Source organism: Callithrix jacchus, chromosome 1, assembly GCF_049354715.1.
Source record: "Callithrix jacchus isolate 240 chromosome 1, calJac240_pri, whole genome shotgun sequence".
Taxonomy (NCBI): Eukaryota; Metazoa; Chordata; class Mammalia; order Primates; family Cebidae; genus Callithrix; species Callithrix jacchus.
Genome location: NC_133502.1, coordinates 57,981,306 through 57,993,321, shown reverse-complemented (window position 1 = coordinate 57,993,321; position 12,016 = coordinate 57,981,306). Strand labels below are relative to the sequence as shown.

Sequence of the window (12,016 nt, the reverse complement as noted above, 5' to 3'; positions counted from 1 at the left end):
GGAATTTTTGAATTATTAATCATTTTTCCACTAGGAAATCTTGTTGCTCTGCAGGAGATTTGTCCAGTGTACAACTATACGTATTTTTTTCCTTCTCTTTCACAGACAGACAATTTTCCCGCAGAGCCCAATTACATGGGCAGCAGGCAGCAGTTTGTTCAAAGGTAAGGCCTATTAAATAACTTTTCTCAGCTTCCCCATTTGCATTCGTGTCAAAATTGCTTTGCAAGAGACTACACTTCAGATTCAAACTAGTAGAGACAACACTTTCTCTTCTTTTTCTTTATATGTATTTCAGTAGCTCCACGTTTAAGGACCCAGAAAGAGCCAGCCTGAGAGACAGTGGGCACGGGGACAGTGATCAGGCTGACAGTGACCAAGACACTAACAAAGGCTCCTGCTGTGACATGTCTGTTAGGGAGGCACTCAAGATGAAAACGACTTCAACTAAAAGCCAACCACTTGAACAAGGTGAGTGAAGTCTTCCAATGCTTACAAAGTGAAAAGCTTAAGCAGTCATTATAAACCTATTAGTGCTAAAGTTGCAGTTTATCGCAGTGGAATGGACCACTGATACTGTATCAAAGAAACAGCAAATCTTGAGGTTGCCCCAGACAGAAACAACCGTTCAATAACACAGTCAAAACAAAAAACGAAGGCCATGGATCTCATTCATTAATCCTAAAATAAGAACTTGACCAAAGTCACTTGATTGTTCTTATTTCATAGACATTTCCTACCCTTTCCTATTTTGGGTTATACTATCAAGGAAAATATGGTATATTAGCTGATAGTTGTGTTTATAAATTTACAGTATAAAAATTAGTAAATTCAACACTTTTTATGTAAAACAAAATCATTGGAATTTTATAGCTGTTACCAGTGTTTGTTGGTTTATTATTTTGTTTGGATGTTTAGCTTCAAAACAGTTTTTCAAGAGTAATAGGTAAACCAGAGTTTTGACTTTCTTTTAATTTACATCTAAGACTACGTGGATATCAAATAAACATGAACTTTTTACTCTGATAGCAATAATAAAGAAATGTATCTTAATAAATACATTTATTTTGTTAAATTTTATCTCTTATTTATTCATCTCATATGGCTTTTTATCAATTTTAATGTTTCTGTTGTTTCAAATACAATTAAATGTTTCCTAATGATTCATCCAAAGTAAATTAAACTATTCTTACATATAAGACTTAAAAACTGAATAGCTTTTTATGTTCTATTGTAACAAATGAGAAGACCTGTACTATAAATCAGATTTTACAATTACAAATGCACTAATAAGACTAGTTGATATAGTAATAGTCTTCAGAATATTAATAGTATTGAAATATATTTACACTTATTATTTCAGTTGTTTTGAATAAGAAACTACCTTTAAAATATGTGAACCTAACCTCTAAGTCATTTAGTGATTAATGATGTAGAGAAAGTAAATTTTTGCCTGTAGGGCAGTCTGTTCTATCATATATACATCAACATATGTAGTGTTAAGTTTTCTAATCATATTAACATGTTTAATGCAAATATTAATACATCCATATATATAAGTATATACATACATGTTTATATACACTGTTTAATATATTTTTTAAAAAATTAGTATATATTTAGTATAAAATATATGTTAATATTTTTGCACTAAATGCAATTACACTGAATTTATTGTAAGGTTGACCTCACAAAAAGTTATTTTCTAAGAAATAATTGCTAGACCAATTGCTTTTTCATGATCTTTTAACATAGCAACTTTCTGAGTTAATATTGCAATATCATTTTACAATTATTTTTAACCAAAGCAATGTGAATACTAATTCATTATTTTCATTTTCTGAAAATTTGTATGTTTACTTGAAGTGACTTAAGTGGTCATGATGGGTTGTAGCTCTGTGATGTGATAACATATATGAATCTTGAAGACACATTTTAAATAATGGGTTGTTGAATCTTGATATGTAAATACACAGCATGAGATATACCCATCTATGTGTATGGTACATAAAATGATTGATAGGTAATTGATTGGCTACTATTTATGAAACTGCCTAAAGTAAGTAAAAACTGGTGTATCTTTATGAGAAACTCTGTTAATTTTTTTAAAATGAGCACACAACAACAGAAACAACTGCTATTCACATTAACTGCTTAATTCCTTGCCAACCACTAACTTAGCAAGGTAGTTGATTAGAGCGAATTTTATGTATATTCTCTTATAGAGAAAGAAAATGGTCTTATTTATTATGTATGAAAGTGTAGCTTATTCTAAAAAACTCTTTTTTTCAATTTTGATATTGAAAACTGAAGTCTAAGGAAGGTGACTATTATTCTTAAGAGAATGCCAAATGTGGCATATATTTTAATTAATATTGCACAGGAAATAATTGCTAGTCCAAGATTAAGAATGCCTATAGAAATGTCTCTTGTAAAGTAAGAAGTTTCCACACATCCCTATTAGTAAATACAGGAAAATCGTTATGAATCTAGAAGATACTCTTAAGTAATCTATGAATTATGCATAAAAGAATGACTTCCAATTTAAAGCATGATTTTTTAAAGTTAGTTAAAATAATATTTCACAGGTTGATCCATTGATTGATGTATTCATTCATCTAATAAATATCTATTAATGCTTTGAATATGTAAGGAAACATTAGATTATTCAGGAATGTCAAAAATAAATTTGACTTAGAGCCTGCCTTTATGTAATCATATGTAACTAATTACAGATAGGTGATCTCCCTCTCTCTCTTCCCCTCTCCTTCTTCATGTTTCTCTCCTTTGCTTTCTCTCCTCTCTTTCCTCTATCCCCTATTTCTCTATCTCCATTTCCTATGTCAACTATTTCATCTATCTGTCAGTCTCCTGTCTTTCAAGTATCTATGTTTGTATCTGTCTATATAGATTTAGAGGAGGGGACTACACTTTATTGAGTTCTTACCACTTACCTTAAACAGTGCAAATTTAATTTCAACATTAGGTTTTTTAACCTGAAAACTTCAAAAAGTTTTTATTTTTATCTTACATATAAAAATTGAGCTAAATGGAAGTTTATTAACTGGCATAGCAGGTTGGAGTTTAATCCTAGGTCTGGGTATGGCTCTATCTCTTCTCTCTTCTACGCATCCTTGTCTCTAAATCGGAGACTGCTCAAATAATGATTTTGACTCATTGCTATGAGAAGATATTGAATAAACATCAACAAGTAAGTAAAAACCTGAGTTAATGTTTGTAAACCAAGGAGAAGAAGATTAAAATAGCTCATATGCATTGATTGAACTACTGTATTCTGCTCAGTACCTGAAATACATTATCTTATTTAATTTTCATAGCATTTCTAGATAGAAAAGTACTGTTACTCTCACATTCAGTAGATATTAAGTAACTGTTAAGTAACTTTTTAAAATGTTCTGCAGTTATAAGTAGTAAAGGCAGTATAGAAATAAAAACAAATGCATTGAAAGCCTGCCCTTTCAAACAATGTTTTATACCATTTATGTAATGAGCAGTTTACTCAGAAATAATGTTAAAGTGTTAAAGAAGCAGGTAGCTATTGTCTTGATCAATATATTTAGTTATTTTGTTTGAAAAACATCATGAGAGACAATTCCACAATTAAGTCAAACACATATATAAATAACATATATAAATTTATTTATAGATTAGAGATCATGACAGCCATATCCAAATAATTATTTCATGTAGATTTCAAACATTAAACCCTAATTTTAACAGTTTCAAAATTATCCTAAAAACCAAAAGTAAGTCTCTTCTTATGAGAAAAATTAGAGCTAAAAGAATGGAGATCCATTTATCTGTCTTTTTCTCCTGCTAAAAATTTGTAGCTGTGCCTTACACAGATTTCAATTAAAATTCAGTAGCATATTTTATATTTTTGTATTACATTGTTTTCCAGTTTAAATGATCACATTTTAGAAAAATGATGTGTTATATTTAAATTGAAATATTTCTTTAATTTAGAAATGAAAATCAATTAAAAAAATAATCTGCACATTTTCAGTACTTCCTTTGTTAATAATGGTTTTCCTTCGGAAAAGACTTAGGCCTTTCGAGATTTGATTTTATTAGTTCAAATATTACTTTTTTTCTCATCTTTTGTGCAGTTAAATTTTTTCTATCATCTGTTCTGTTTCTCATATTTGTGTATTTTTGCCACCATTAGTTTAATTCCAAATACATAGCAAAAGTAATGTATTGCCCATTATTTTTGCAAAATAATTTAAAAGAATTCAGCATTTAATTGAACGTATGATGTACTGTATTATAGCTGAAGATGGCTTTAAGGATGTAACATTAATAAACTCTTTAGTAGACAGAGGTTATTTTTTCTTTTAGTGTGATGGGAAATAATTCAAAGAATGTACCCAGTTTATTGCCATTTTATTGCATGTTTGTGTCCTAGTTTTCTATTAGTTAATTAGATTTTCTCCACACCCCCCTTCATCTTTTATAAAATATAGTAGGTAAGTGGCTAGATTAAAAAAAATTCCAATTGTTTTGGAAGTTGTATAGTACCATAATAGCATATTACTTAAGAAAGATAAATATGTATTTTTACCTATATGCCATTGTTTATTTTATTTTATTTTATTTTTTTTTGAGACGGAGTTTCGCTCCTGTTACCCAGGCTGGAGTGCAATGGCGCGATCTCGGCTCACCGCAACCTCCGCCCCTGGGTTCAGGCAATTCTCCTGCCTCAGCCTCCTGAGTAGCTGGGATTACAGGCACGCGCTACCGTGCCCAGCTAATTTTTTGTAATTTTTAGTAGAGACGGGGTTTCACCATGTTGACCAGGATGGTCTCGATCAGTTGACCTCGTGATCCACCCGCCTCGGCCTCCCAAAGTGCTGGGATTACAGGCTTGAGCCACCGCGCCCGGCCGCCATTGTTTATTTTTTAAATGGCAAATTAAAGAAAGGAATAGTGAGCAAAATATATCTGATTTATTATTTTACTGATTTTATATTTTAGGAGAAGATAAATTGATTTATATCAAAACCTAATGAAAATAAATATAATATTGTTTCTGTAAAGAAGAGCCACAAATACTTCTATACAGAATATAACTTTTATGAGTTTATGAAGCTAATGTTTTCTTAAGCCTCAGAATATTATTCACGCTTTAGCTTACTTAGTACTTAAGTAAGTAGTATACCTTTGAATTTCTATCCATTAGAAGCCCTGTGAATTATTTTGATTGTTAGTAACCACTTTTCTTCATTAAAAGATTTAATAAGCATTTTCTAAAATTTAGTAGTCTCCATTGATTTCTAAATAACAAATTTACAGTCCTCATAAATGCTTACCAACAATTTCTCTGAGCTTCTTAATGATGGCTAAGTGATAGTTCTCAATCTTCCAGGGATTATCAGACTTCTGATATCCTTATAATTGACTGAAACCAATTTCTTGAAGACTGAAGCTAGTGGAACAGAATTGTACATGATAATTCTGTTGACAACCTGGGCCAGAAGTGGTGGTGGGAACATCACCAATTCTAACATCGCCCTTGTGGGGTGGCCAGTTGTTTGTCCCTTCTCCTGTGACTGGATTCAAAGACTTCTCTGCTTCCCAGGAATTGCCATTCAAGTTCTTTCTCATTTTTTCATTTTATTTAATTGCTTTGTAATTTCTAGCTTTCTATTCAATTCTATGGCTTCCCTCTTCTGCCTCTGCTGTTAGAAAATCTGACTTTTTAAATTACACTCTGAGTTAAAAACATTTCATAATGAAATTCCTGATTCAAATCTAATTTTAAAAATCCATGAACAATTGACAGTAATAGGAATATCAAATATCTTTGGTTTGCTTTAGTGAATTCTAGCTTTAAAACTAAATTTATTTCTGAAGGATAACCTTTTTTTCATTCTAGAAAATCACAGAAACTAAAGCTAATAGATATTGTTTGTTTCTTTAAGTCTGTATTTGAATTTTGCTTTGGGATGGGGGGGCGGGCACTATAATCAAAATAGGCTTTGGTTAGTCTAAATGAAGTCAGTCTTTGTTGTGTAATTTCACAGTTGCCAGGGGGTGTGGGTGGGGGAAGCTCTGAGTTTCACTCCCTCAACTCTGTTTCTAATTCACCATAGAATGACTGATATTTCATCATATTTCTAACTGTGTTTGGAAATGAAACCGATTAAGAAACTTTCCATCACCTGTGTTCTACCACGAAGGAACTATTTAAGAAAGCAGTAGAAAGGAAGTAGAAGTTGAGGCTTGTGCCCACTTGGTTGAGTGTAGAACCACACATTCTGATTGTGTAAAGTTCGTGAGGTAGAGGTTTAAGTTGCTGAACACAAACCACTTACTTTACCGTCTTCCCTACAGCTGGCACTAAATTTAAAAATGTAGTAATTCTGTGTTCTAGTCTGCATAATGGTTACTGCAGTTCTGACTCTTTCGATCAAGCAGTCTAGGCCTTTTCCCAGACCTTCCCACAACACACAGCAACCAAACTGTTCTGGGACCAAAGAGAGGGTTGAGCTGCTTATTCTTATGTCCCAATAGCAAGATGCAGAGGAAATGGGAAAGAAGAAAATTTATTTCTGTAACCGGGTACAGGGAAAGGCCTAGGAGAATATCACTAAACCTAGTCAAAATTACAGTTTTCCAGAGCTTACATACCTTCTAAGCTATATGTCTACGTATAAGTGTACATTTGTCTAAAGACATGAGTGATTAACTTCTTCTAATCTATAACAAAGGTCAGAGTCCTGAAGACCTTCCTCTGGAGCCTCAGTAAATTTACTTAGGTGCTGGAGGGGTGGAGGGATGATTACCCTCATCTTGTCTCCTGGTAAATCATGGAGGTTTGGGAAGTTCCTTTAGATCCCTAATAAAACTTGTTTCTGGAGGTCTGGGAAGTTTCTTCAGACCCGCAATAAAACCTGTTTAATCCTAAGGTTTAATTTGATTTACAGCCTGCCTTTATGTAATCATATGTAACGAATTCCTGTTAAGAATTCCTTTGCTATCTTCTCATGCTTTAAGGCCCAGGAAAGGCCTAGGCAAGACTCTTGGTGGGCTTTTGTTACATTCCAGACTTTGTTTAGGGGCACTGGCTCTTTCAGCTTTTAATGTTTAACCTCACCACACAGCCAGTGCTGAAATAGTTGTCTTGAGAGCCTGCTGTTCAGCTGTTAGTGAGACCTGACCTGCCCCGAAACCACTTCCACATAATCAAGATGACTGTGTCCCTCGTCCCTCCTTGTAGCAGCCATCTGCCAGTCTCTGAAAACAATTTTTAAAAGAAATGCTGCTGTAAGCCTATTAATAGTAAATTTGTCTTAGGAAGAAAATAGAAAATTACTATCATATTTGTATATAGGGGACAGGAAGAAACTATTGAATATTTAATGCCAGAAAAAATTACTTAGAAATTTTTAAAGACACTGATGCTTTGTAATTCACATAGATGGCATGTAAGAAACTGCCCAATTTGCCAGGACTTCCAATTATTTCCAAGCCCTGTACGGTTTTTCTACAATGCGTTTATCTAATAGCATCTCTGTTTCAATATTCCCACCCTCCTGTGCTGTCTTTCAAGAGTTTCAAAATTCATCTTGGTTTATATTTCTGGATGAAGTATTTCCCAAATTTTAAGCAGCTTCAGTTTATTTTTGCTTACCAAACTTTGCAACTGCCCCACAGTTTACCTAACTTTAAAAGTTTCAATATCATTTTCATAGGTGCAAACATCTGCTTCTAGAATCAAGAGGCAGATATCATGAAAATAAAGACTTTATGATCCTCATATTTGTTGCTCATTGTAAGCCTCCTCACAAGTGTTGCATAATTTACTATGGACTCGTGATTTTGAGAATCTTCTTGCTTTAGTAAGGACAACAATGACTTTTGCTAAAATTAGGGAATGTTGTTACTGTATTTCCAAAAGTCCTAAAAGGGTACTCTCTCCTGCCTTATAATTATTGTATCTTTCGAGTAAATATCTCAACACATCAGAGGATTTTCCTTTTGAAGTTTAATATAATGACAATATTTTGTTTTTATTTTTTATTTCATTTTATTTCTTTCTAGAGACAGGGTCTTGTTCTGTTTCCCATGCTAGAGTGCATTATTGCAGTCACAGCTCATTGCAGCCTTGACTTCTGAGGGCAAGTAATCCTCCTGCCTCAGCCTTCAAAGTTGCTAGAACTATAGACGTACACCATCACATCTGGGTAATTTTTCAAATTTATAGAGATGGGATCTTGTTTCATTTTCCAGGCTGCTCTTAAACTCCTGGCTTCAAGCAGTCTTTCCACCTCAGCCTCCCAAAGTGCTGGGATTACAAGCCAGAGCCACTATGCTCAGCCTTATTTTGTATTACGAAAAATCATGTACTATTATTAAGTACACTTTTATGAAACTAGGAGAGTGCCCATACACTATTAAAATTCAGACTAGTTATCAGCATCAGTTAATTAAGAACTTAAGGAAATAATTTTGTTAAGTTAATAGTTCTAAAACATCCCCCCAAAAATGTTCTCTTACTTCACTTTGAGAGTATGTTCCAATATTGGAAGTCCTCTGTTCTTTTAAGAGCCATATTACAAAACATTATGGTAAGAAACCTTTAAGTATAACACCTCCATTTTATACATAAAAAAAGACAGTTTCTGTCGAGTCTTCAGGTTACTGGCAAAGGCAATATTAGTTCCAGATTTATGGTTTTCCACTCTAGGGCTTTTTCTACCCTACCAAGCCATTTCTGTAACACACAATAGACTCTGAAGTCTCCAAATAAGCACATTACATCTGTAGCAGCACATATGCCACTACACCACTACTTCTGTAATGATAATGGATTGCTTAGTATTTTATTTGAAATTAGTTTTTAGGATATGGAATTCTAAAGAAAAAAATGACAATATCTAAATACATGAAATATTAATTGAATTACTTAATTAGTTGTTTTAAATGTTAATATGCATTAATTTTCTCTAAAACGCTTAGATGTTTCTTAGAATTGCCTCAATAATGTGGAATATTTGAAATTTTTTTTAGAGATGGTAGGAAAAAAAACACAACTTCAGTTAACCAGATCTTTGAGTAAACCTTCAGAAAACAATTAGGTCGTATAAAACTTGATACAATAGTATCTTAGGCTTGGACTTAAGTAGCTGCCTAAACAATGGTCCAGTTTACTAAGGTGGTGAAGACAGGGTGAGGTCACACCAGGACAACATTTGGGCTGTATAAGGAAGAATTTAGATTTATTTCCTTACCTGAAGGAAATCTGAAGATGTAAGTGGTCATGTTTGAGAGCCTGATTCTTGATCCTTTAACGTATATTGAATGAAAGCTCTAAAATATATCAATCCAAATGTACCCACTGACACTACTGTGCTATCACCGAACACTAGGATGTATATATTTTGTTAATCTGTGCACAATATCTGCATTTCTCTTACCTGTTGCTTGTTGATTCTTTCCTTAGTGTTGTAAGGAATCATGGAAACAGGAAAGCTTTTTACTCATTTATTTATTCACTCACTGTTTTAAAATAAATAGCTAGACCACGGAATACAAAGATGAGCTGAGGCACAGACTGGAACCTCAAAGAGCTCACACTGTCATAAGAGAATCCGACACACAAAGTATGAGGTCAGTGCAGTGAGACATATGTCCACAAGATTCATGTACAATGAAAACCCAGCCCAGATTTAGGGAATCAAAGAGAATTTGTGGAGTAAGAGATATTTAAGCAGACCCTTCTGCGCACTTGGCAGAGTGAAGTCGGAGGAGGCAGGATGACAGGAAACACTCAGAGCACAGATGAAGTGAACCAGTGTATGGCAAGTTGCTGTTAGGTGCAGATGAGTAGCGATGTGTGAGACTAGGAATGGCAGATATGAGACTGGGGAAGTGGCTGGAAGCCCAGTGATGCGAAGCCTGATAGAGAGTCATTAGGGGTGCTCAGGGGGTAACATCGCAAACTTGCATTTTAAAGAGATGATGTTTCTGGTAATGTGTCAGGAGAAAGGAATAAATTAGGAAGCTTGGGAAGTAGTCCAAGGCAAGACAAAATGAGGCCCAGAGTAGTGAAGAGGCAGGAGGAATAGACAAACAATTAAAAATTTGTTTTGATATATGCCACTACTTTTATAATTATAATTGATGGATTAGCATTTTATTTGAAATTAGTTTTGGGGATAAGGAATTCTAAAGACAAAAATGACTTAATATCTAAATAAATGGAATTTTAATTGAATTATTTAATGCCTTAATTCAGTTTTTAATGTTATTTATGTGTTAATTTTCTCTAAGTGTCCAATGCTTATATGTTTATTAGAATTGACTCAATAATGTGGCGCATTTAAAATTTTTTCAGAGATGTTAGGAAAAAATCAAAACACAACTTCAGCTAACCAGATCTTTGAAAAACCTTCAGAAAACAATTAGGTAGTATAAAACTTGATGTGTTATTGTATCTCAGACTGGACTTAAGTAGCTGCCTGAACAATGGTCCAGTTTACTAAGGTGGTGAAGACAGGGTGAGGTCACTGCAGGGACAACATTTAGGCTGTTTAAAGAAGAGTATAGATTTAGACATGTTAATTAGAAATGTCTGAGGCACCCATATGGAAGTATCAGAAGAGGCAGCTGGCAATTGCAGTTTGGCAATCAGAGAGGTCAGGAGGTATAAACTTGCAAACCACTGGCATAGAATTATACTTAAATCCAAGTAATTAAGGTAAAAGAATATTGGGAGAAAAGATAACAGGCTTTATAACAAAATTCCACAGAACACAAGACTAAGAAGCTAGGAAGAGGAAGAGGTCAGTAACAGTTCAGCCTGTTAAGAAAAATACTCAGTATGTTCTGTGGGAATCCAAAATATAGACACTCATAGGTGAAGTATTTCACTGAATCCTACAGTTTTTAGATTTCATTTCCAGCCAAGTATAATTGATAGCCAGATTAAGTCAATATATTTGTTGAATAGTGCTGTTTCTGTTTAAAACAAAATATACAGAGCTGATTGTATTTTATGGGTCACAAGCTAGTCCTGAGAGTAGTATCAAATATGTGATAATGTGTCACTGGCATAAATGTATAACCTTTTCAAGGTCACTATTTTTAACTAACTTTCTGTCTAGTGCCCACCATGCATATGGGACTGTCTCAATTGCTATGTTGAATGCTTGTTCAACATACATATATTGCATTTCTGGCATGTGGCAGATACTCTTTCAAGTGTTGAGGATTGAGTAGTAAGTGAAATGAATATTCCTGCTCATGTAGAGCTTACATTCCAGGGAAGACTTCTAGCAAATTCCCTAGACTCGCTTGGGACTCATGAAACCTATTTTCAAAGAATTTACAGTCTAGTAATGAAAATGAAATATATATTGAAAATATAGTAAAATGTAGAAAATATTTTTGTTTAGATATAAAAGAAAAAGTCTGAGACTTAAACAGAAGGGATAGAATACTAATTATTCAGTGAAGATTTTATATGAGTTAAAATTTGACCTGGGACTTAAGAGATGAACAATATTTTACTTTGAGTGGTAAGGAGAAACTTAAGCAGCATAAACCATCATGGAATAGAGAAGGTATATGTAATGTTTGAGGGATAATGAATTGTTTGATGTATTTAGAGGAGAATGGACAGAGAAACAAGAGTTATCAGTAAGAACAGGAAAGCGTGGTCAGTAAGGAAGGGGGGGGTAGGAAGCTGCTTAGTCACAGTGGCAGAAGCTAGGCAAGAAGACACAATGTCTTTAGAGACATTGAGGTCTTTAGGTTCTTTAGAGAAATCTAACACAATAAAGTTCAAGGAACACCTATACAATCTGACATCTGACAGGTCACTCCTGATTTCCATGAGAGAAGTTAAGCAGTTAAAAGATAAGACATTTCAAAAGGATATATCATGGCACAGAAACTCAAATACTGCATGATTGCACTCATGAGGAATCCCAAAAAGCTGATCTCATAGAAGTAAAGAGTCAAACGGTGGTTACCAGAGGCTGAGGTG

General features: G+C 33.8%; 1 protein-coding gene across 6 annotated transcripts in view; it reads left to right on the top strand.

The window, feature by feature from the left end:
- Positions 1-12,016, top strand: part of PCDH17 (protocadherin 17) — a 96,186-nt gene that overhangs the window by 36,812 nt on the left and 47,358 nt on the right. For 4 of the 6 annotated variants that reach the window (XM_002742627.7, XM_054252661.2, XM_078347910.1 and 1 more), the window contains 2 exons: positions 106-164; positions 299-471. In XM_002742627.7, coding sequence (XP_002742673.1) covers positions 106-164; positions 299-471 — 232 coding nt within the window. The remainder of the gene's footprint in view (positions 1-105; positions 165-298; positions 472-12,016) is intronic. The other 2 variants (XM_078347911.1, XM_078347905.1) reach the window with 1 other exon arrangement.